This window comes from Crotalus tigris, unplaced genomic scaffold (assembly GCF_016545835.1).
Source record: "Crotalus tigris isolate CLP2741 ecotype Arizona unplaced genomic scaffold, ASM1654583v1 scf7180000018825.4774228, whole genome shotgun sequence".
In the NCBI taxonomy this organism is placed as follows: domain Eukaryota; kingdom Metazoa; phylum Chordata; class Lepidosauria; order Squamata; family Viperidae; genus Crotalus; species Crotalus tigris.
In genome coordinates this window covers 266,851-292,465 of record NW_024097215.1, presented here as the reverse complement: position 1 = coordinate 292,465, position 25,615 = coordinate 266,851, and the positions used below count along the sequence as shown (strand labels likewise).

The following is a 25,615-nucleotide window of genomic DNA, read 5'->3' as shown; positions in this document are numbered from 1 at the left end:
CAGCCTCCGCGTGCTGCCACCGGCCCCGTGGGCCAGCAGATGGACACCCCTGTTGTGGAGCTTCTATTGCAAAAGCCCAGATTATTTCCTTTATCCTTAATGACTAATTACTAAGATAACCATCTTTATTAGGAACAAGTCGGTTGACATTAAGATAAATTATTGAGAGAAATGGGGTCACTCAGCAGCTGATTCCGATTCAATGGCCCCGAGTTGATGGGCTGAATGCACGTCATCTTTTCCACGGAGTTTTCCGTCGAGTTCATCCGAGCTGCTTATTCTAGAGCTGCCATCAGGTCAGAGGAGAAGGATTCGGAGGCTTTGGGTTCCTTTTAGGGCAGCGGTTCTCAACCTGTGGGTCGGGACCCCATTTGGGGTCGAACGACCATTTCACGGGGGTCGCCAAACAATGCAGTCCGCCATTTTTTCCCCCTTTTCCTTGGCTGTGCTACTCCCTTTTATTCTATAGGCTTTTGAAAGCCAATAGAATAGACTCTCTTGAATAGAGTCTAATTCTATTGGCTTTCAAAAGCCAGTAGGAATTGTCCAGGCTGTCTCTGCCCTGCTGAGCCCGCCAAAAGTCGCATTCTGCAAACGGTGCTGCGAGTTGTCTGCAGCGAAGGTCAGCTGTCTGGAAGTTTCCACCCCTCCCTTCTGAGCAACTACTAAAAATGTAAGCAAAAGAGGGCCAGGGGTGGGAGGTAGGAGGCCGGCGGGCGCAGGGAGGGTTGCTGGCGCGCGTGGGGCCCGGCGGGTGCCTTACCTCCCTTGGGCTGGGTCAGCTGGTGACCCAGCCGGTGGTCGGCCTGTGCCGTCTCTGCCGCTTGCCAGCTATGCCTCGGCCGGCGCAGGGGGCGGCACCATACATGCACGGCGCTCCCGGGCAGGGAAAGTCCTTGACTTATGACCGGTTGGGTAGTCCTCGACTTACGACCGGTTGGGTAGTCCTCAACTTATGACCGGTTGGGGGTCGCGGCATTAAAAAGGTTGAGAACCACTGTTTTAGGGGAAGAGTCAGATTTGCCCTACTCTGTAAGCCCTGAGATTGATTTGTGTTTTTTGCAGGCAGCTGAAGCAAGCCGGTACTAAATGCAGAGGACTAGAATCTCCAGGGTTAACACAACACCCCCTTTTTCTCCCAAACCTTTTAGCACCAGCCACCACCACCCCCCACTCTGAGGCCTTGGTCAGCCCTGTTCTTCCACCCTGGCTTCCAGATGGCTTTTCCCCCCTCCAATAGCAGCGCTATAGATGTCTCTTGCCAGACACCCGGAGGATTACTCGGTGCCCGCTTGACGTGACCAAACGGAGAAGGTGCTAAGAAGGAAAGGCAATTCCAGGTTGATGGCCCTCGGCACAGGAGTCTTTCCGGAGGTCATAGAAGAGGAAGTTCAGTTTTCCTTGCAAAAGCTGCACATAGGTCCAGAAGACAGTTCTAAGATTCCTCGTGGAAATGAGTTTGGGGACGTTTTCTGGCCGTGTAGTTGTGCTTTGTTCCTAGGGCAAGAAAAGAAAGCAGTCAGATTGTAACCTTCACCTGGTCCAAAGCTGCTCTTGACAGTTTTGGAGCAAATTCTTGAAGAAAGTTAGCTGGGCCATTGCTCTAGCACAGGGCTAGGCAACCTTGGCTCTTTGATGACTCATGGACTTCAACTCCCAGAATTCCTGAGCCAGCCATGCTGAGGGGAAAGGGAGAGGTTTCCAAGCTGAGCCATGCTGGCTCAGGAATTCTGGGAGTTGAAGTCTGCAAGCCATAAAAGAGCCAAAGTTGCCTACCCCTGCTCTAGCACAAGGGTCTTCAAACTTGGCCCTTTCATGACTTGTGGACTTCAACTCCCAGAATTCCTCAGCCAGCATGTCTGGCTGAGGAATTCTGGGAGTTGAAGTCCACAAGTCATAAAAAGGGCCAAGTTTGAAGACTCCTGCTCTAGCAGTTTTTCAAACACGGCAACTTTTAAGATATGTAGACTTCAACTCCCAGAATTCCTCAGCCAGCATGCTAGGGTCCACACATCTTAAAAGTAGCCAAGTTTGGAAAATACTAGAGGTAGTCCTCGACTTACAGCCATTCATTTAGTGACCATTTAAAGTAACAACGGCACTGAAAGGTTACTTACGACCATTTTTCAGTTATTATATAACTCAGCAACTGCTTTCACTTAACCACTGTGGCAAAAAAAAGGTAAAATCTGTCTTGCCTGGCAATGGAAATTTTGAGCTCAATTGCGGTCGTACATTGTGGACTACCTATACTGGCAGTTGAGGGTAGGAAAGAATATTGTGAGCAAGGACACACGTTCAATTTTGCAGCTACTAAAATTGTTGGACCAAGGTCGTGGCATCCGGCCCCCTCAATTCCTGGCAAATAGATGGGGAAGAAATGGAGGTAGTGACAGATTTTATCTTCCTGGGCTCCAAGATCACCGCAGATGGGGACTGCAGCCAAGAAATTAAAAGACGCTTGCTCCTGGGGAGGAAAGCTATGGCAAATCTAGACAGCATACTAAAAAGCAGAGACATCACCCTGCCATCAAAAGTGCGTATAGTCCAGGCCATGGTTTTCCCAGTTGCAATGTATGGCTGTGAAAGTTGGACCATAAGAAAGGCCGAGGACCAAAGAATGGAGGCCTTTAAACTATGGTGCTGGAGAAGACTCCTGCGAGTCCCTTGGACTGCAAGGCGATCAAACCGGTCAGTCCTAGAAGAGATCAACCCCGACGGCTCTTTAGAAGGCCAGATCCTGAAGTTGAAACTCAAGTACTTTGGCCACCTAATGAGAAGAAAGGACTCACTGGAGAAGAGCCTCATGCTGGGAAAGATGGAGGGCAATAGAAGAAGGGGACGACAGAGAATGAGGTGGCTGGATAGAGTCACTGAAGCAGGAGGCGTGAGTTCCAATGGACTCCAGAAGATGGTAGAGGATAGGAAGGCCTGGAGGAACATTGTCCATGGGGTTGCGATGGGTCGGACACGACTTCGCAACTAACAACAACAACAAAGATTGTTGGATGAGCAGGTACAAAAACAGCCAGGGAAGTGATTGAAGCCTGGGAAAAAGACGGAGTGCTGATTTACCACCAGCCTATCCAGTACTTAGAAGGGGAGGGCTGGGCAGCACAAGCAAACAACAGCTAATGACTTAAAAGCCAGCCATCAACACACCCCAATCAGCATCTAAAAAGCCACTTACAACAGGCACTATAAATAATACACACACTCCAGCATGTATGTGAAAGCTCGGAAGACAAATCTCTGGTCCCAGTGACCGACCCAGATTGGATCCTCCAATATTATCATGTGACATGTAGATTTGCCTTCATTTGTGAATATCATTTGTTGTTATTAGTTGCGAAGTCGTGTCCGACCCATCGCGACCTTTTGAGGGAAGTTAGCCCAGAGAAGGAAATATTAAAAAGGCAGAAAAATGTATTTTTCCTCAAAAGGACTTTTTTAAAACCAAACCTGGTTCCAAATCGATCTCTCTGCCCCAAGCAAGAGCTAGCCCCATAGAAGTGCAGATGTAAAACCATCAGAAAGTTGAAGCCAGAGCAATCAAGACAAAGAGAAAATCTGCATGCCCCACCCAAACTCTAGGAGTCATGAGCCCCATCACCTGGGAAGCAGGATATGATAATAGGATTAAACCACAGATATCAAGGCCTAGACAAACACTCAGAAACAGCCTCAAGGTTCATGCCACAGGAACAGGAAACTATTCCAAACAAGGCTAGAGAGGGTATTAAAAAACCTACTGCCCATGAGCTCCCTCTCTTTTTCCTCTCTGCTCCTTGCAAGGACCATCTTTCTGCTTCTTCAATAAACTGTAACCTTCTTCCCAAAGCAGTCGCCATTTTGCTTATTTATCCCAGCTTGGATGAACCAGGATGAAGACTTACTTCTGACACCTTTATCTACGACTTTCTCTGTCTTCCCTTTCATCTCCATTCATTCCATCATTAAACAATACGGGACACATCACACGTTCTTCCTATTCAGGGTTGACTCACTAGCTGCTACCCAATTTACTTTCAGCTCATGGTTTATTTAAGTCAGATACCACCCTTCCTGCATTCGTCAATCACCAACAACTCCATGTTTTCGATTTCTGTAATTCTGTACATTCTCTAGATCAGTGGTTCTCAACCTTTTTAATGCCGCGACCCCCAACCGGTCGTAAGTCGAGGACTACTCAACCGGTCGTAAGTCAAGGACTACTCAACTGGTGCAGCACCGTTTGCAGAATGGGACTTTTGGCGGGCTCAGCAGGGCAGAGACAGCCTGGACAATTCCTATTGGCTTTTGAAAGCCAATAGAATTAGACTCTATTCAAGAGAGTCTATTCTATTGGCTTTCAAAAGCCAATAGAATAAAAGGGAGTAGCACAGCTAAGGAAAAGGGGGGGGAAATGGCGGACTGCGTTGTTTGGCAACCCCTGTGAAATGGTCGTTAGACCCCAAATGGGGTCCCGACCCACAGGTTGAGAACCACTGATCTAGATCCATATAGAATTATCTTTCTCAGCTCAGAGACTTCTCATGGTGTTGTGGCTTCTTCAGAGCCACCACCACCACCCCAAAAAAATTCTGGGATTGGCTCACCTGCCCTTGGAAGTTCCTTAAATGCAGAAGGAAGAAGTTGGCTTTCTCATGAAGCTGCTGAAGACGTATCAAGAGGCAACTCTCGTTCATTGATTGTTGGGCAACAGCTATGCCATCCATCAGCTTGATCAACGCTTGGAGGATTTCCTGTGTTTTGACTTCATTCTGCAACAGAATGAACATTCTGTAATTTTGCCATCTCGGTGTTTCAGTGTCTCTCAACCTTAGCAAATTTAAGATGTGTGGGCTTCAGCTCCCAGAATTTCCCTTTGCAGCTAAAATGATCAGTCCTACCCCTTGAATTTTAAGAAAATCCCTCATTCCAGTCTCACCTTTCCCAGTAAATAGAACAGTGTTTCTCAACCTTAGCAAATCTAAGGCATGTGGACTTCAACTCCAAGAATTCCCCAGCCAGTCATGCTTTGGGAGTTGAAGCCCACACACCTTAAATTTGCTAAGGTTGAGAAACACTGCTCTATTTACTGGGAAAGACAGGACAAGAATAGGGGATTTTCTTAAAATTCAAGGGGTAGGACTGATCATTTTAGCTTTAGTGCCATCAGCCTCCATGTTTTTTATTACAGCAGAAATTCAGCATCCAAAACAAAAATCATCACTAATCCATATAAGCTATTTGTCCGTGATGGCGAACCTATGGCACGCATGCCACAGGTGGCACACAGAGCCCTCTCTGTGGGCACGCACGCCGTCGCCCCAGTCTTCGGCCTTTAGCTGGGATTTATAAAACCTTTTCGCTTTAGGCCACCGCCGCCGTGTGCAAAAAAAAAAAAGTTCAATCAATCAATTTCAACTTCTTGCAGGAAAAAAAGATCTTGCAAAGTTGGAATTGATTGATTGAACTTTTTAGTCCCACCCAGTCTGCCGTTACCCCTGCAGCCATGCCCACCCAATTGGCCACACCCACCCAATTGGCCACATCCATCCAATTGGCCACACCCACCCAGTGGGCCACACCCACCTGGCACCTGATGATACATAAGTGGGTTTTGGGTTGCAGTTTGGGCACTCGGTCTCTAAATGGTTCGCCATCACTGCTATATGTCATGGTTCCAACAGATGAAACTCTTCCAAGAACTTCGAGGCATTGTTTACCTTAAAGAATCTTTATTCGAGTAGCAACACATCGGCACGTACATAGTCCGAGCCAAAATCTGACTTCCCCTCCCCTAAGCACACAGCATCAAAGCACAATTCCCTCCTCTAACTGAACCGTCATAAATCACATTCTCCAATTAGTTTGAAATGCTGGCTTTCCCACCAGTTCTACAACCTGCCATGTCTTATCATCTCTTATTTCAAAAAGCCTCAGGTTCTCACCCTTATACAGTATTGTTATGTCTAACTAAACTCCCATGCTCATTCCTCCTTCCCCCAGTATCATCTAATTCTAACTCTAAGAGTAAAACATAAAGCAGAGGAAAATGGCTGCATCTCCATATGTTGTCAAAGCAAGAATATTCGATGTTAGCAGCGTTGACACTATATACTAATCCATAGAATGTCATGCTTAACTACCACACTAGCTGCCATTAGCCCGCTAAGGTAGACCAGGCTAGGAAACCAAACTGATGCATGCTAATGTTACTTTTATTATAAGTTCTAAGTTTAAAAAACCTTGCAAATCTGAATGCATCTTCACCCTCTCGCCCTTTATCTGCATGAGAACTAGGAAAGGACTTGTTCTGAGATGCTTACTCCGTTTACCGTTCTGTCCTGGACTCAAATTTCTTTTACCTGAAGATTACCTTCATTAGAACTTATCCTGCTGTTCCTCAAGGTTATTTATGCTTCCCATTATATCTAATTCTGTTTCCCAACCTGGCAACTTTAAGATGTGTAGACTTCAAATCCCAGAATTCCCCAGCCAGTGTTTCAAGTTGGAAACACTGGTCCACTTGGCCCAGGCAGAGAGGACAACTGGTTTGAAAGAATAGTAAAAGAGGCCATCTATGTCAGAGGTCCCCAACCTTTGGGGCACCAGGGACTGGTTCCGTGGAGAGAGGTTTTTCTGTGGACCGGAGGGTGCGTGGTTTTGTGTGCTGCCTGCATTCTGAGGATGGGGCTTCGCTTGTTTGTGCAGACTGGTTGCTGGCATGCCGCGGCCCGGTACTAGTCCACAGACCGGGGGTTGGGGACCCTATGTTAATACTGAGCAGCTCTCTCTCTCCTAATCGGTGAAACAACCGGCCTCCAGAAGCTGTGGGTGCTCCAACACTGGAGGTTTTTAAGAAGAGACTGGACAGCCATTTGTCTGAAATGGTATCGGGTCTCCTGCTTGAGTAGGGGGTTGGACTAGATGCCCTCCAAGGTCCCTTCCAACTCTGCTATTCTGTTATTAGGATATGACACCACCTATCTCCTGTCTACAAAACAGTCCTTTCAGCAGTCCCAACCATTTGCACTCTTTCAGGTGATTCTGAGGATACATATAAACCCCCAAGTGGCCTCAACGACCCTCAGAAAGAGTGCCAATGACCAGATGACTGTAAAGAATATAAATCCTTCCATTCCCACCATTCAGTCTGAACTGAAGAAGCTTCGTGGATGAGAAGTGAAATATTTTCAAGGAAAAAACAAAGTCAGTTGTCTTTTGGAAAATCATCTTTGTGGCCCAAAACAGTGAATCCCAAAGAACCATGACTTCCATACGGCCTACATACTTACTGTCTTTGTTTTCCACACCCTGAGGTTCAACCCCACCAAGGGTAAATGCACAGGTTCCAGAAGCAATGGAAGTTCTTCACATTGGCTCTGCAGAGACAGAACAAAAGCAGAGGAAGATCAACTCAAGGATGGCTAAATTCCACTTTTGCCTTTCATTCACACCCCTTCCAGATAACAGAAATGCAAATATTATTATGGAGACTAAATTGTATGATGAACGACTATTGGAACTACAGTATGAATGTCTAGTGACTAATGAAGAGAAGAACCAGGGGTGATGTGATAGCAGTGTTCCAATATTGGAGGGGCTGTCACAGGGAAGAGTGGGGGTCAACCTACTCTCCGAAGAACGTGAAGGCAGGACAAGAAATCACAGTTGGAAACTAAGAAGGGATTTCCCGACAGTGACAACAATTAATCAGTGGAACAGCTTGCCACCAGAAGTTATGGGTGGCTCCAACACAGGAGGTTTCTAAGCAGAGATTGGACACCCATTTGACCAGAATAGCATAGGATCTCCTGCTTGAAAAGGGGATTGGATTAGAACACCTCCAAGATCTCTTCCAACTCTGTTATTCTGTTATTCTGTCCCCCAAAGCATCTGAAGCAGGCTAAGATCAAGATCGCTCAAAGTATTAGTACTACTTTATAAAGCCCTAGTATAGTGGTTCTCAACCTTTTTAATGCCGCGACCCCCAACCGGTCGTAAGTCAAGGACTGCTCAACTGGTGCAGCACTGTTTGCAGAATGGGACTTTTGGCGGGCTCAGCAGGGCAGAGACAGCCTGGACAATTCCTATTGGCTTTTGAAAGCCAATAGAATTAGACTCTATTCAAGAGAGACTATTCTATTGGCTTTCAAAAGCCAGTAGAATAAAAGGGAGTAGCACAGCTAAGGAAAAGGGGAAAAAATGGCGGACTGCGTTATTTGGCGACCCCCATGAAATGGTCGTTCGACCCCAAATGGGGTCCCAACCCACAGGTTGAGAACCACTGCCCTAGTAAGACCACACCTGGAATACTGCAGCCAATTTTGGTCACTATATCACAAAAAAGAGGTTGAGAGTTTGGAAAAAATTCAGAGAAAGGCAACTAAGATGATCAAAGGCCTGGAGAGCAAAACATACAAAGAACGGCTGCAGGACTTGGGTCTGGCCAGTCTAAAGAAAAGAAGAAATAGGGGAGACATGATAGCAGTGTTCCAGTATCTGAGAGGCTGCCACAAGGCGGGCGGGGGGGGGGCAGGTTGTTCACCAGAGCACCAGAGGGAAGGACGAGAAACAATGGTTGGAAACTGATCAAAGAGAGAAGCAACCTGGAATTAAGGAGAAACTTCCTGACAGTGAGGACAATACTAGTGGAACAGCTTGCCCCCAGAAATCGTGGGCGCTCCATCATTGGAAATTTTTAAGAAGAGACTGGACAATCATCTGTCTGAGATGGTTTGGGTTCTCCTGCTTGAGCAGGGGGCTGGACTAGAAGACCTCAAGGTCCCTTCCAGCTCTATTCTATTCAAGAAGGAGGAACTGGAGAAGATGGATTGATTATATTCAGAAGAAATATGAAATTGAAAAGTATTATCTTGCTTTTGAGGAGATTTTAGATAATTATTAGTAGCTTTAATTATATTATTATTATTGACTTAATTGGTTAATATTTGTATTGATAAAGAGTTAAAGTGTCTTATGGTTTTGATTGATAGTATAGTTGGTTTATGTTAGTTGGATTATATTTGTTTATTCTTTTGTTTTACCCTGTAATCAGCTCTGGGAAGTGGGGGGACGGGGGGAAGGGGTGGGGGGGTTATATTGTAATAAATTTATAAAACTTTTAATTAAAAAAAAAAGAAGGAGGAACCAGCTCTGTTCAAACTCAGCCCGCTTGAACAGACCAACAGAGGCTTTCTTACCAAGCTTTCTTCCATTTCCACAGCTTCAGCCACGTATTTCTGGATCAGTCGCCTGTCACATACAAGCTGTGTGGGCCACATCCCGGAGAGTCTCATCTGGAACAGGAATACAACGAAGACCAGCAGTCCTGGAGGAGACAAAATGAGACAGACCAGAGAAGGGCTCACTAACTATAGTTTGATGGTGGGTACTCTCACAAAATGGAAACTGCTGGCCTGATCCACAAATAGCTAAAGGGTACCGGTGCAAGCAGTCCCAAGCTTACATTTATTAGAAGACAAACCAATCATGGTGGTTTCCCATCAACAGGTGCTCTTCACCACAATATCACCACAACTGACTTTCGTCCGTTTCCATCGTTTTTTTCATGTGTTTTATTCTATTTTGTTTTCTGAGCCAGAAAGTATGGCTTCCCCACCCAATTCAGGGTCACTTCCCCACAATGTTGATCTTCTAAGAACACAGAGCTTCCTTGGAAATAAAAAGGATGCTTGCAAACTTCTCACTTTTTTAAAATAAATTATTAAAAATTCAACAAAGAAGATTCAGTCTGACAGGCCAGAGAGCTTGGTGGATGCCAAGAGAGATGGCCTTGAGGCTCCTGAGCAAAAAGCAGAATAGAAATCTAATCATCGCTCAGTCCTGATGTCCACTGGGGCCATTTTGCCATCTTCCAGGCAGGAGATTAAAGGCCATCAACTCTCATTAAATCTGCTTTCCAAACTTCAGGATCTTCATCGTCCAGGTCATAGAGATACAAGGGATTGGAGCCTAGAAGGGACTGGGCAAGGGCCTAGACTAGAGCCAGGGGTAGGCAACCTTGGCTCTTTTGTGACTCATGGACTTCAACTCCCAGAATTCCTCAGCCAGCCATGCTGAGGGGAACGGGAGAGGTTTCCAAGCTGAGCCATGCTGGCTCAGGAATTCTGGGAGTTGAAGTCCACGAGTCATGAAGGGGCCATAGTTCCCCATGCTGGCTCAGGAATTCTGGGAGTTGAAGTCCACAAGTCATAAAAGAGCCAAGGTTGCCAATCCCTGGCCTAGAGGGATCACATGAGGCCTGTTTAGACTAAGGCAGTGTTTCTCAACCTTAGCTACTTTTAAGACAGGGAATTCTGGGAGTTGAAGTTCACAAGTCTTAAACTTGCCCAAGATTGAGAAAACTGGAATAGAATAGAATAGAATAGAATAGAATAGAATAGAATAGAATAGAATAGAATAGAATAGAATAGAGCTGCGAGGGACCTTGAAGGTCTTCTAGTCTAGCCCCCTGCAGAAGAACCTATACCATCTCAGACAAGTAACTGTCTAGTCTCTTCTCAAAAATCTCCAGTGATGGAGCATCCACTAAGAAGACAGCTAAGCCTTTGGGTCAGGATGATACAGAAAGCAAGGATAAATGGTTTTAATTGCCATCTGATTCTGATATTTCCTTTTAGTCTCCTTCTTTTAGTAAAAGTAATCCTGTAGTAAACTTTCCTTAGAGTCAAACTCAATTTCCTGAGGATTGGGGGAGGGGGAGGGGAAGCAGATTCACACAGTTCTTTTCCTCAACACCACAGAAGAGATTTAGTCTGAGATGCTTTCACTTTCACTGTCTAGCTGACAGCCCTGGGATCTCCTGGTGGTGTACCATCAAACTACTTTTGCCTCACATTTTGAGGTAGCCCAGATTGTTTGGGGTTAGACATAATCTTAAATGTATATTAAAAGGCAAAAAAATCAGAAGTGGGAGAGAATTTCCCCTCCCACCCCATCAAACGTGAATGTAAAACCACAGTCCTATATTTTAAGTACAATCCTATTTAATTTAGACTGCACACTTCAAAAAATCCAGGATTAATTTTGCTCAATATTGAGTCAGATGCATCTAGTTTCAAACCCAAAAGACCAGTTATGTAATCACCGTGGCTCTCTGCTCAGCTTGGGATAATGGATACTGTAGTTTGGCAGTCAAGGCCACAAAGGTTGTAATAGTAGTAAAGTTGGAAGGGACCTTGGAGGTCATCTAGTCCAACCCCCTGCTCAGGCAGGAAACCCTACACCATTTCGGACAAATGGCTGTCCAGTCTCTTCTTAAAAACTTCCAGTGTTGGAGCATTTACTGCTTCTGGAGGCAGGCGGTTCCACTGATTAATTGTTCTCACTGTCAGGAAGTTTCTCCTTAGTTCTAGGTTGCTTCTCTCCTTGATTGTTTTTGACCACTCAGGGAGTGGTTAAAAAAGTCAAGATGGCGGCCACAACAAATACAACCAAAGCTCTGTCTGGTTTCTCTCCCTGCAAGAAAACAGGAAGGGCTTCTAATACAGGTAGTCCTCAACTTACGACCGTTTGTTTAGTGACCGTTCGAAGTTACGGCAGCACTGAAAAAGTAACTTATGACTGTTTTTCACACTTATGGCCATTGCAACATTGCCACGGTCAAAATTCAGATGCTTGCAACTGGTTCATATTTATAACAGTTGCAGTCCCTCAGATCCCGTTTTGCGGCCTTCTGACAGGCAAAGTGCCTGAGGATGCCAGATTCATCTAACAATTATTAATTTAACAACTGCAGTGATTCACTTAACATCCGTGTCAAAAAGGGTCGTAAAATGGGGCCAAATTCACTTAACTGTCGCTTAGCAACAGAAATTTTGGGCTCAATTGAGGTCGCAAGTTGAGGACCACTTGTGCATCATTGAGGCCTCCAGGTTGACCTTTTGGGCCATCCTCTGTAGAAAGCCCTGCAGAGCAGTTGGGCTTAAACCTCCATCATCCCCAGCTGAGGTGACAGCATGAACAGGAGACAGATCCCATCTTCGGCCAAGCTGAATTACAGATCCCTGATTCTACCCAAACCTAATTTCCCAGATTCCAGAGGGAAACCCGTCCTCACTTGGACATTTCTTATCAAGTGTTAACATTCATTCTAGGAGTGTGATGGGTGGGGGGAGAAGGTAGTTCTCCTTGCTCAGACCTCGTCCTGAGTTGCTAACCATCTAGCCTCAGCTCATGTGCAGAGTGCCTCTCCCTTTGCACGCATCGCTAGGCTTTCAGGGAAGAGCTGATTCCCAGCCCTTCCATTAACCCTCCTTCCCTCCCTAATACTTTGGGGTGCCCTGCCCTGCCCTGCCCTGCCCTGCCCTCTCCTGCCAGGCTGGCACTCACGGTTCAGCTCCATGCCCCCCTGTCCATCTGGTCACCTCCTCGCTCCGCTGGGGGACAGCAGCCGCTCTCCAGCCCCTGCCTGGCGTCCATTGACGACGGCTTGACCATGCAACCCGGGGAGGCTGCTGCGGGGAGCCTGTTGGCTTCTCTTGCCAGGCTCTCTGCTGCGCAGTTCCAGCTTTCCAAGCCAGCCTTGCGTCGTCGCTTCCTGTTGTGCTGCTGCTACTGGTGGGGGTGACCTCTGGGCCAAGGCACTAGCGAAGGGAACACGGCCGTCCGTCAGGAAAGCTTCTCACTTCCAGATATTTCCGACTTGGCTCACAGATGACGGAGGAGGCCAGCACAGGCTACGAGCCACCAGAAGCCATCCGCAGGGATCTTGCAAACACGCTCCAGCCCCAGGCTTTCAGGCACCCCATGCAGCCCCCAGGGCCCTGGAGAAAGGCAGAGAGATTTGGGGTGCCCAGTATGGCCGCCATAATCCCATGGGACATGGGTGCCACTTATGGATGTCCCCAAAGCTGGATCTTAGCCTGGCTGCCTCTCATTGGGATCGACCAAATCCAGAATGTCTGGAACAAAAGAACACAAATCTCTTAAACAAAACCTCAGGGTGGTTTAAATCAGTGGTTCTTAACCTTTTTGAATGAATCGTCCCCTTGAGCCAATGAGGAAGTTGTCATCGCCCCCCTCTCAATCACAACATAGGAAATAATTCTTCGATTTATGCAAACACTTCTTTTGTTTTCTTTAAAATTGCCATCTGGACATATCGATGCAAATAATTTATTTCCAGTCTTTTCCCCATATCTCAACTGTGTGAAAAAGTTTGGTGCCACCCGTCACTTTATTCCCAAACTTTCCTTTTGAAAGCCACCTTACTTCACTGTACGAAAAAATCTCAAAAGTGTCCCCAAAACTTCTCGCTCCATCGCCCCCATATCGCCCCCTTTTTGTTCCATTGCCCCCCTGAAAAATGGAATCACCCCTTGGGGGGGCGATATCGCCCAGGTTAAGAACCACTGGTTTAAATGAACATCCAGGTGTTTTACTAACTGAACCAATTAGGATATTACAGATAATCCTCAACGTATGACCACAGCTGAGCCCAAAATTTATCTTGCTAAGCAAGACAGTTATTAAGTGAGTCTGGGCCCATTTTTCTTGCCACATTTGTTAAGTGAATCACTTCAGTTGTTAAGTTAGTAACATGGTTGTTAAGTGAATCCGATTTCCCCATTGACTTTATCGGAAGATCACAAAAGGGGATCACGTGTTCCCGGGGCGCTGCAACCGTCATAAATACGAGGCCGTTGCCAAGTGTCTAAAATTTGATCAGGTGACTGTGGGGATGCTGCATGGGTCGTTAAGTGAAAAACGATCATAAGTCGCTTTCTTCTGTGCTGTTGCAATTTTGAATGGTCACTAAACGAACGGTTGTAAGTCAAGGACTACCTGTATTTAAATAAACTGGATATTATCCAGGAGATGATTAAGATTTGGAGAGCCCCTCTGGGCCAATCTATAAAGAGCTAGCTGGTAGATTCACACAAGATGTGAAACCTAGTTAATGCTAACCTTGGTTTGTTTGCTCTATGGGACAACATGTAATGCAAACATCATCTGTGGGACAAAATGGCAGCTGCAACAGTACAATCAATTTGCCTAGTTTTGCACATAAAAACCAGGACAAGCTCCATTCGTACTATTATGGCCACCATCTCAACTTTGGATGACCCTAACTGTAGTCTATTTAGGTAGCTCATGGTTTCATATATTGTGCCAGTCCAGAAAATGGCTTTAGAATAGAATTATTTATTAACCAAATGTGATTGGATACACCAGGAATTTGTCTCCGGTACATAAGCTCTCAGCGTACATACTGATAAGGATAACAATAATAATTATTGCTTTATTTACTAATTAATATACATCTAGGTCACCATGATGTAAAAAAGATATTAAGACTCTAAAAAGAATGCAGAGAAGAACAACAAAGATGATTGGGGGACTGGAGGCTAAAACATAGAAGGAACGGTTGCTGGAATTGGGGATGTCCAGTTTAATGAAGGGAAGGACGAGGGGGGACATGATAGCAGTGTTCCAATATCTCAGGGGCTGCCACAAAGAAGAGGGAGTCAAGCTATTCTCCAAAGAACCTGAAGGCAGGACAAGAAGCAATGGAATGAAACTAATCAAGGAGAGAAGCAACCTAGAACTAAGGAGAAACTTCCTGACAGAACAATTAACCAGTGGAACAACCTGCCTCCAGAAGCGGTGAATGCTCCAACACTGGAAGTTTTTAAGAAGAAACTGGACAGCCATTTGTCCGAAATGGTATAGGGTTTCCTGCCTGAGCAGGGGGTTGGACTCGATGTCCTCCAAGGTCCCTTCCAACTTTATTATTATTATTATTATTAATAATAATAATAATAATAATCCTTGACTTATACCATGATCATTTGAAGCTATGGGTGCAGTGTCCCGCGGTCACATGAGCCCCTTTTGCACCCTTCTGACAAGCAAAGTCAATGGGGAAACCAGATTCACTTAACAACTGTCTTCCTAATCTAACAGCGGCAGCGATTCATTTAACAACCATGGCGAGAAAGGTCATAAAATGGGGCAAAACACACTTAACGAGTGTCTCATTTCGCAACAGAAATGTTGGCCTCCATTGCGGTCGTAAGTCGATGACAACCTGTACAATGGCAAACGCAAAGGCCAGTGCGCCAATCAGGTATGCTTCCCCCATGTTATTATCCTGACAGTTGCTCCCTTGTGCACTTGACACCCTTGGCCAGGGACCTTCAAACTTGGCCCTTTTATGACTTGTGGACTTCAACTCCCAGAATTCCTCAGCCAGGCATGCGTTGAAGTCCACAAGTCATAAAAGGGCCAAGTTTGAAGACTCCTGCCCTTGGCAGGGGTGGGATTCAGCCAGTTCGCCCCACTTCGGCAGAACCGGTAGCTAATGTCTTTGTTGCCCAGGCCCAGAATGAACTTCCGGAAGCAGCATCCAGACAGAGAACCGGTTGTCCACATATGTGAATCCTACCACTGACCCTTGGACTTCCTGTGCAAACACATCGAAGGCTCCATCTCGGCAGTTGACCCTGTCTAGCAAACACCGATCTTGGTCCTGGCTCTGAGACTTGACGGATCACTGGGAGATCCGGGGTGAAATGAGGGGATAGCCAGAAGCCTCGATGACACTCCAGGACTGGGAGAGGAATGGAAAGGAAACGGGAAGAAGGGAGAGCTGATGATAAGGAAGGTCAACTAACTCATCCCGGCAACCTGAAGCTGCCGAAGCTCACGTATGCAGCTGGGCGCCGGCCAGAGTCCCTCTGGATCATGTGAGATGACTTTTCCCAGTCATAGTAAAAGCTAACAAGCGGGATTTCCGAGCAAACCACGGGCTTTGGTGGGAAATCAGCTTGTTCCAGCTGCAGGAAGCCGGCGAAACACTTCATTCCTGTGAGATTCTTTGGAAATTTGACTGAAGACCTCAGGGTGACTAGACAGAGAACAGTGAGTTGGCTCCTGTCAAAGTAGAATCTCATGCAGTGGTGGCATTCAGTCGGTTCACACCAGTTCGGCAGAACCGGTAGCTAATTTCTTTGTTGCCCAGGCCCAGAATGGACTTCCGAAAGCGGCATCCACACAGAGAACCGGTTGTTGACATATTTGAATCTCGTGGCACTTTAAAGGCTGGCACATCTCTTTGGGGCAGATGGCCAGTTTTTCTCAATCTGGGTCCAGCAGATATGGAAGAGGGTAATATTTATTTATTTATTTATTTATTTATGAGACTTATATATCGCTTTAAGTGCAAGCACTCTCTAAGCGGTGTACACCAGTAAGCAATGTATGTATGTATATATTTACATTGCCCCCAACAATCTGGGTCCTCAGTTTACCTACCTCGGAAGGATGGAAGGCTGAGTCAACCTTGAGCCGGTGAGATTTGAACCGCTGACCTGTTGAACACAGTCAGCTAACGTGGCCTGCAGTACTGCACTCTAACTGCTGCGCCACCTCGGCTCAATATAAGGAACGGTTGCTGGAATTGGGTATGTCAGTGGTGGCGAACCTATGGCACGCATGCCAGAGGCGGCACCCAGAGCCCTCTCTGTGGGCACGCGCGTCATGCCCCGGAGATGGCAACCGTCCCTCTTCAACCAGCCCGCCTGCTAACTCGATGAGGTCCCACATGGCCGGATGCATCCCAGCACCCATGTGCTTGCTGGCCTCTGTGTGCGGAGTCCAATGGTGTCAGGCAGCAGCCGCCCTGGCCCCTGCCTCACTTTGCCCTGTGACAATGACACCCCCGCCCTGCCTTGCCTTGCCTCGCCTCACCCTGCAGGACGAGCATCCTGCCCACCGCCCCACCTGCCAGAGACCCCCTGGATCTCCCCCAATCCTGCCCAGACCCCACAGGCATCCCTCCCCACGAGCAACATCGAGGTGATCATGCCCACCTTGGCCACACCCACCCAATCTGCCATGACCACAGCCACACCCACCCAGTGGGCCACGCCCACCTGGCACCCAGCGATAAATAAGTGGGTTTTGAGTTGCAGTTTGGGCACTCCGTCTCTAAAAGGTTTGCCATCACTGGAGTCTGTCTAGTTTAATGAAGAGAAGGACGAGGGGAGACATGATAGCAGTGTTCCAATATCTCCAATATTCTCCCCAAAGAAGAGGGAGTCAAGCTATTCTCCAAAGCGCCTGAAGGCAGGACAAGAAGCAACGGATGGAAACTAACCAAAGAGAGAAGCAACGTAGAACTAAGGAGAAACTTCCTGACAGTTAGAACAATTAACCAGTGGAACAACCTGCCTCCAGAAGCGGTGAATGCTCCAACACTGGAAGTTTTTAAGAAGAGGCTGGACAGCCATTTGTCCAAAATGGTGTAGGGTTCCCTGCCTGAGCAGGGGTTGGACTAGATGACCTCCAAGGTCCCTTCCAACTTTATTATTATTATTATAAGCAAGTCCTTGACTTACCATTCACTTAGCGACTGTTCAAAGATACAACAGCCCTGGAAAAAAAAAACAATGATAAGTGTTTTTCATGCTTAGGACTGTTGCAACATCCCTGCAGTCATGTGATCAAAATTAGGACACCACTGGCTCGCATGTATGACGGTTGCAGTGTCCCGGAATCATGTGGTCACTTTTGGTGACCTTCTGACAAGCAAAGTCAATGGGGGGGGAACCAGATTCACTTAACAACATCACTCAGTTAACAACTGCAGTGGTTGGCTTAACCACTGGAAAAAATGGGGCAAAATTCACATAATGACTGTCTTGCTTAGCAACAGAAATTTTGGGCTCAGTTGTGGTCCTAAGTCGAGGACTGTACTTTTGTTGCAACGTACCAAGGACAAAATGCAATTGGCATTTTTAACCTTCCTAGCTGACTTCCCACAAGCAAAGTCAATGGGGAAAACCGGAATTGCTTAATGACGTGATTCAACCGAAGGACCATGGCAGAAAAGATTGTAAAATCAGATACGACTGAGTTAAAATCCTGATTGTGGTTGTAAGTCAAAGACTATCTGTAGCCTGCTCTTGCTTACCTGACAGGGGAGCAGAATGTTGTTTAGTGGACAATCACTTGACCATGAGCCAGCCGTGTGCAGCAGCAGCAGCCAAAAAAGCTAATACAATCCTGGGTTTCACAAACAGAGGCATAGAATCAAGATCAGGTGAAGTATTAGTACCGCTTTACAAAACTCTAGTAAGAACACACCTGGAATACTGCAGCCAATTTTGATCACCATATCACCAAAAAAGATGTTAAGAGTTCAGAAAAAATTCAGAGAATTTGGAAACCAAAACATACGAAGAATGGCTGCAGGACTTGGGTTTGGCTAGTCTAAAGAAAAGAAGAAATAGGGGAGACATGATAGCAGCATTCCAGTATCTGAGGGACTGCTACAAAGAACAGGAGGTCAAACTATTCTCCAAAGCACCAGAGGGCAGGACAAGAAACAGTTGGAAACTGACCAAAGAGAGAAGCAATCTGGAATTAAGGAGAAACTTCCCGACAGTGAGGACAATCAACCAGTGGAACAGCTTACCCCCAGAAATTGTGGGCGCTCCATTACTGAAGATTGTTAAGAAGAGGCTTGAGATTCACCTATCTGAAACGGTATAGGTTCTCCTGCTTGAGCAGGGGGGCTGGACTAGAAGACCTCCAAGGTCCCTTCCAGCTCTATTCTATTCTAATCTGATTGCAGTATCACAGGAAGACAGCAGAGGGCAGCAAAACAATGCTGTTTTCAAGGGAGGAACAACTGGAGAGGCAATTTTCTTTCAAATTGGCAAGTAATCTTGAATAAGTTAAGCTCCAATTTGTGAACAGCAATTTCATGAAAAGTTGATGCATGCGGTCCTTTCTTTAATCATTTCTCATTGTCTCTTTTTTTTATCCTCCAGCTGCTGTCGAATTAGAAAATTGTAATGTTCCCCAATCTCCTGGTGACTTCATGGACATCTGGAAAAGTTTCCCGACAGAAGTATTGAAGTAATTTAACAGAATAACGGAAGGAACCTTGGAGGTCTTCTAGTCCAACCCCCTGCTCAAGCAGTAGACCCTATACCTTTTCAGACAAGTAGCTGTCTAATCTCCCCTTAAAAAATTCCAGTGTTGGAGCACCCACAATTTCTGGAGGCAAGCAGTTCCACTGGTTAATTGTTCTGTCAGGAAATTTCTCCTTCTTATCCCACATTCTGGTGCTCTGGAGAATAGGTTGACATTCTTTGTGGCAGTCCCTCAAATACTGTAACACTGCTATGTCATCCCTAGTCCTTCTTTTCACTAGACTAGACATACCCAATTCCTGCAACCATTTTTCGTATGTTTTAGTGTCCAGGTCCCTAATCATCTTTGTTGCTCTTTTTTACACTCTCTACATCAGTGGTTCTCAACCTTTTTAATGTCGCGACCCCCAACCGGTCGTAAGTTGAGGACTACTCAACCAGTCGTAAGTTGAGGACTACTCAACTGGTACACCACCGTTTGCAGAATGGGACTTTTGGCGGGCTCAGCAGGGCAGAGACAGCCTGGACAATTTCTATTGGCTTTTGAAAGCCAATAGAATTAGACTCTATTCAAGAGAGTCTATTCTATTGGCTTTCAAAAGCCAATAGAATAAAAGGGAGTAGCACAGCTAAGGAAAAGGGGGGGAAAATGGCGGACTGCGTTGTTTGGCGACCCCTGTGAAATGGTCGTTCGACCCCAAATGGGGTCCCGACCCACAGGTTGAGAACCATTGCTCTACATCTTTTGTATAATATGGTGAGCAAAACGAGATGCAGTGTTCCAAGTGCAATCTTACTAAGACTTTATAAATTTGGCACAGTCCATCTTCCAAAACCACGTCTCTCAATTTCAGCAACTATAAAATGTGTGGACTCCAACTCCCAGAATCCCCCAGCCAGTGCAGAGCTTTATTATTATTGTTGTTGTTGTTGTTTTGTTTATTATTGTTGTTGTTATATTATTATTATTATTATTATTATTATTATTATTATTATTATTATTATTATTATTATTATGGATCATCGCACAGTCAGCCAGATGTTCAGACTGGATTTGGCATTTTGTCTACCTATCGAGTCCTTACCCAGGACCTGGGATAGGCAGATGTGGATGTTTGATGGTATTACAGATATCGTCGCAGGATGGAAGCAGTTCCTAGTAAGGCCGCTTTTTGCAATTGACTAATAGCGAATTTGTCAATGCCAATGGTGTTCAAGTGGTACTCCAGTTGTTTTGGGATTGCACCCAAGGAGCCTATTACTATTGGTACTACCCTTGCTTGCTTTTGCCACAGTCTTTCTATTTCTATTTGTAGGTCTTTGTATTTGTTATCTTCTCCAGTTCTTTCTCGTCTATTCTGCTGTCTCCAGGCACTGCCACGTCCACTATCCAGACTTTTTTGTCTTTCTTATCGACAATTGTTAAGTCTGGGGTGTTAGGTTGCAGGTGCTTGTCTGTTTGAATTCTGAAGTCCCAGAGCAGTTTAATTTTATCATTTTCTATGACTTTCTCTGTTTTATGATCCCACCAGTTTTTGCTTACAGACAAATGATATTTTTTGCAGATCTTCCAATGCACCATTGTTGTTACTTTGTCATGCCGCTGCTTGTAGTCAGTCTGTGCAATCTTCTTGCAACAGCTTACCAGGTGGTCCACTGTTTCTTCAGATTATTATTATTATTATCGATCATCGCACAGTCAGCCAGATGTTCAGACTGGATTTGGCATTTTGTCTACCTATCGAGTCCTTACCCAGGACCTGGGATAGGCAGATGTGGATGTTTGATGGTATTACAGATATCGTCGCAGGATGGAATCAGTTCCTAATAAGGCTGCCTTTTGCAATTGACTAATAGCGAATTTGTCAATGCCAATGGTGTTCAAGTGGTGCTCCAGTTGTTTTGGGATTGCACCAAGGAGCCTATGACTATTGGTACTACCCTTGCTTGCTTTTGCCACAGTCTTTCTATTTCTATTTGTAGGTCTTTGTATTTTGTTATTTTCTCCAGTTCTTTCTCTTCTATTCTGCTATCTCCAGGCACTGCCACATCCACTATCCATACTTTTTTGTCTTTCTTATCGACAATTGTTAAGTCTGGGGTGTTATGTTGCAGGTGCTTGTCTGTTTGAATTCTGAAGTCCCAGAGCAGTTTAATTTTATCATTTTCTATGACTTTCTCTAGTTTATGATCCCACCAGTTTTTGCTTACAGGCAAATGATATTTTTTGCAGATCTTCCAATGCACCATTGTAGCTACTTTGTCATGCCGCTGCTTGTAATCAGTCTGTGCAATCTTCTTGCAACAGCTTACCAAGTGGTCCACTGTTTCTTCAGCTTCTTTGCATAGGCGGCACTTACTGTCTGTTGCTGTCTTCTCAATTTTGACTTTGTATGCATTTGTCCTTAAGGCTTGGTCTTGTGCAGCCAGAATTAGTCCCTCGGTCTCTTTCTTCAATTTTCCTGCTCTTAGCCATTGCCAGGTTTTATTATTATCTGCTTTCCCAGCTATTTTTTTCATGTATTGGCCATGTAGTGCTTTGTCTTCCCATGCCTCTATTCTGTTCTTCATTTGGTCTTTCTTGTAGGCCAGTTTGGTCTCTCCAGTAGTTAGTAAGCCTTCCTGATATACTAATTTCAGTGCATCTTCATCATTGTTCTTCAGATATTCTTCCAAAGCCATTTTTTCTTCTTCAACCATCTGATGTACTTGTAGCATTCCACGCCCACCTATTTGCCTTGGTAGATAAAGTCTATCAATGTCACTGCGTGGATGAAGGGCATGATTCATTGTCATTATTTTTCTGGTCTGCCTATCCATTGCTTTTAGTTCTGCTTGAGTCCAGTCCACTATTCCAGCTGTGTACCTAATGACTGGGATTGCCCAGGTGTTGATTGCCTTTATGGTATTTCCTCCATTGAGTTTGGATTTTAAGATCTTCTTCACTCTCTTGATGTATTCACCTCTAATCTTTTTCTTGACTTCAGTGTGCTTGATGTTGTCAGCTTGAAGGATACCCAAGTATTTGTAGTACTCTTCCTCATCCAGACTCTTAATGTTATTTTCGTGGGGCATCTTGATTCCTTCAGTTTTCATTATTTTTCCTTGTTTGATAGTAAGTGTGGCACATTTGTCCAAGCCAAACTCCATTACAATATCTTGGAGTGTTGAGCAGTGATTCTATTTCAGATGATGTTTTTCCATACAGCTTCAGATCATCCATATAAAGGAGGTGGGATAGTCTAGCAGATGTTTTTGATGTTTGATAGCCATGTCCTGAGTTATTCAGTATTGTTGACAGAGGAAACAGTGCAATAACAAATAGTAATGGTGATAATGAATCTCCTTGAAATATTCCTCTCTTGATATTAACCTCTCCCAGCCTCTCACCATTGATCTGCAACTGTGTCTTCCATTGTGCCATCGATCTTTGCACAAATTTTCTGATGTTTCTACTGACTCCTGTTATTTCTAGGCACTTTATTATCCAATCATGTGGCAGAGAGTCAAATGCCTTTTTGTAGTCAATCCATGCCACATTCAGGTTGGTCTTCCTTCTCTTGCAGTTTTCCAAGATCATTTTGTCTATTAGGAGTTGATCTTTTGTTCCTCTGCTATTGGGGCGGTTTCCTTTCTGCTCAGGTGGAAAGAGATTGTTTTCAACTAGATGCTGTTGCACTGCATCAGCTACTACACCAGTTAGTAATTTGAAAGTTGTTGGTAAGCAGGTAATTGGCCTGTAGTTACCTGGTGTTGCCCCTTTTGCTGGATTTTTCATTATTAGGTAGGTTTTCCCAGTTGTTAGCCACTTTTCAATTTCTCCTCCTTGTAGTATATTGTTGAACTGCTTGGCAATGAGTGGGTGTATAACAGTTAGATGTTTCAACCAAAACCCATGCAGTTCATCTTCACCTGGTGCTGACCAATTTTTGATTTTCTTTGCTCTTTTTTCTACCATTTTTGTTGTTATTACTAGTTCTTTCATTTCAACTTCTGTTTTATTTGCATCCACCTCTTTTAACCAAGCCGCATCCTTGTTGTATTTCTTTGGGTTATCCCATATCTGCTTCCAGAACTGCACTGTTTCTTCCTTGTCAGGTACTGACTGATTCCTTGCAGTTTCTCCATTGATGGATTGGTAGAAACGTTTCTGATTGGATTGAAATTGGAGGTTCTGCCTATAGTTTGCAATTCGAGCTTCATATCTACTGATTTTCCTGGCTATAGCTGTTATTTATTGCTTTATTATTTCCAGTGCTTCCTTGATCTTCCTTGTTTCTAAGTGGTATTTCTTGATTAGGTATTCTTTGGTCTTCTTGTTCTTCAGCTTCTTTTCTTTCATCTGTTCTAGCTTGCTTGCATGCGATCTTAACTTGCTGATCTTATTTTCTAGTCTAACCTTCCATTTTTCTGGTGCACTGTTTGTTTGTTTTTCTTTTTTGTTGATTTTGCATCCCAGGTATTCTGTTATAACTGCAGCTGTGCTGTACATTAGTTGGTTTGTTTCTTGCAGTGAATTGGTGCTTATACTTGATATTGCAGTATTTGCATCTTTTAATGCTTGTGCTAGCTGTTTCTTTGGAACAAGCTTCAATGCAGGTAGCCTTATTCTGTTGTTTTTGTGCTGTTCTAGATGCTCAGTTATTCTTTGTTTCAATTCTTTTATTTCTTTAGTTAGAGGGTTTTGTTCTTCCTGAGGAAGAGGTGCCTGGTTTCCAAATGAGAACAGTTGTATATCTCTGCTGGATTCCTTCACTGCCAACTCCCCCTGGTTTGCCTCTACATTCTGAATTACTTCTGGTAAGGCTTTGATTTCTTTGCCCTGGGTAAACCTTTGCAGTTCATCCAATTCTGTTTCTGTGAATACTTTATTTCGTATTATAAATCGGCGTTGATCTGCTAGTCTCTGTTCTGTTATTTCTGATTCTGGATGTTGTTCTTTCCAGAACTGGTGCATTCGTTTTAGATATCTTCTTCTTGTTGGACTTGATCTGTAGTAACAGATCATTATTTCTTTGTTTTCCATCACTGTGTATCTGCGACGGGTAAACACCTTTTCTTCCAGTAGTTCTGCAGCTGCTGGCCCTGGTTGCTCAGCCAACAGTCCTGAGTCCTGTAACCCATTTTTCACCAGATATCCAGGAACTCCAATATCTAGCGCGGACCTTGTTAACCCGGGCGACATCCGAGCCGGTATGGCATTCTGAAATTTACGTCTCACCATATTTTTTATGGAAGAGACACTCTTTGTCTGACTCCTCTGATGAGACCTGTCCAGTATGGTTGAACCTCTGGCATAGCTCTCATCTTCCTCAGAGTACACAAGCCCCACAACCAAATCAAGGTAGTGCCTCACTGGGGGTTATTATTATTATTATTATTATTATTATTAGTAGTAGTAGTAGTAGTAGTAGTAGTAGTAGTACTAGTAGTAGTATTTCAGATTTGAAGAGTTTGTCCAGGAAAGTCACAGAGCCTTCTTGGTAGTTTTGACTGATCTTGGAAAGCTAAGCAGGACTTAGGTATGAAATCCCAGGAATCAAGATCAGGCTAAGTATTAGTACCATTTTACAAAGCACTACTAAGACCACACCTGCAACAAAACTGCAACAAATTTGGTCACCATACTACAAAAAAAAAAAATGTTGAGACTTTGGAAAAAGTTCAGAGAAGAGCAACTAAAATGATCAAAAGCCTGGGGACTAAAACATACGAAAAACGGCTGCAGGACTTGGGTTTGGCTATTCTAAAGAAAAGAAGAAATAGGGGAGACATGATAGCAGTGTCCCAGTATTTTAGGGGCTGCCACAAAGAAGAGAGGGACAAACTATTCTCCAAAGCACCAGAGGGCAGGACAAGAAACAGTGGATGGAAATTAATCAAGGAGAAAAGCAACCTGGAATTAAGGAGAAATTTCCTAACAGTGAGAACAATCAACCAGTAGAACAGCTTACCCCCAGAAATCGTGGGTGCTCCATCACTGGAGGTTTTTAAGAAGAGGCTGGACAGTCACCTGTTTGAGATGGTATAGGTTTTCCTGCTTGAGCAGGGGGCTGGACTAGAAGACCTCCAAGGTCCCTTCCAGTTTTATTCTATTTCTCTCTCTATTTCTCTCTCTCATATATATATATATGTGTATATGTATATGTGTGTGTATGTATGTATGTGTATATATATATATATATATATATTTCTTAGTTCCTACTTTCCTGCCATTTTTTGAAATGGCAATTATAATGGAATAATGCATAAAATAAATGGAATAGTTTATATCATTGTTCCCTCCCCATCCTTTGTGATTTTCACAGACTAAAAGACCTGAAAAAAAGGGAAATTCTTAGCTTCCACCCCCCCCCCTACTATTTTCTGAAAATCAGAAAATAAATCGCATCTTTTCACATCTTATCACCTGTTAATGCCAGCATCTCAAACAGCAATTAAGGGTCCAGCTGCATCCATCCTAAAGCTGGCTGCCGTTGATTGGCTACTAATTGGCATCACAACTCCTGGGGAGAAAAGCAAAGACAGCTGTTAATGATCTGGAGATTGATTTATACCTTCAATTTAACTGGAGGTGTCAAAAATCAGGTTTCAAGTCCTTGGCTGGCTCAGAGGCCCCAGGCGGAGGGATGGAGTGAATCCACATTGGAAAGATGGGGCTTGATCATCTCCCATTCATTGCAACAATCACATTAATTTAGTGATAAGCATGTAATAAG

The 25,615-nt window shown here is 44.7% G+C and overlaps 1 protein-coding gene across 2 annotated transcripts; it reads right to left on the bottom strand.

Moving 5' to 3' along the window:
- Positions 1–904: 904 nt before the first annotated feature.
- On the bottom strand, positions 905–25,406 carry LOC120313987 (thrombopoietin-like). 2 transcript variants are annotated; one of them, XM_039356559.1, is made up of 7 exons: positions 25,306–25,406; positions 17,930–18,021; positions 12,378–12,914; positions 9,192–9,319; positions 7,284–7,370; positions 4,599–4,763; positions 905–1,497 (listed from the first exon to the last, which is right to left on the bottom strand). In XM_039356559.1, exons 3-7 carry the CDS (start codon positions 12,448–12,450, stop codon positions 1,318–1,320), a joined length of 633 nt encoding a protein of 210 aa, XP_039212493.1. In that variant the 5' UTR covers positions 12,451–12,914; positions 17,930–18,021; positions 25,306–25,406; the 3' UTR covers positions 905–1,317. The 2 variants fall into 2 exon arrangements, with proteins under 2 accessions (XP_039212493.1, XP_039212494.1); XM_039356560.1 differs by having other exon boundaries at positions 12,343–12,914; positions 25,306–25,399.
- Between the last annotated feature and the right edge of the window lie 209 nt (positions 25,407–25,615).

Coding starts and splice junctions, on each gene's coding strand:
- LOC120313987 (XM_039356559.1), bottom strand. CDS start 12,450: ATGGTCAAGCCGTCGTCAATGGACGCCAGGCAGGGGCTGGAGAGCGGC. Junction 9,320..12,377: donor TCCCCCAGCGGAGCGAGGAG/GTGACCAGATGG, acceptor TGTCTCCTCCAG/GACTGCTGGTCTTCGTTGTA. Junction 4,764..7,283: donor GGGTGTGGAAAACAAAGACA/GTAAGTATGTAG, acceptor ATTCTGTTGCAG/AATGAAGTCAAAACACAGGA.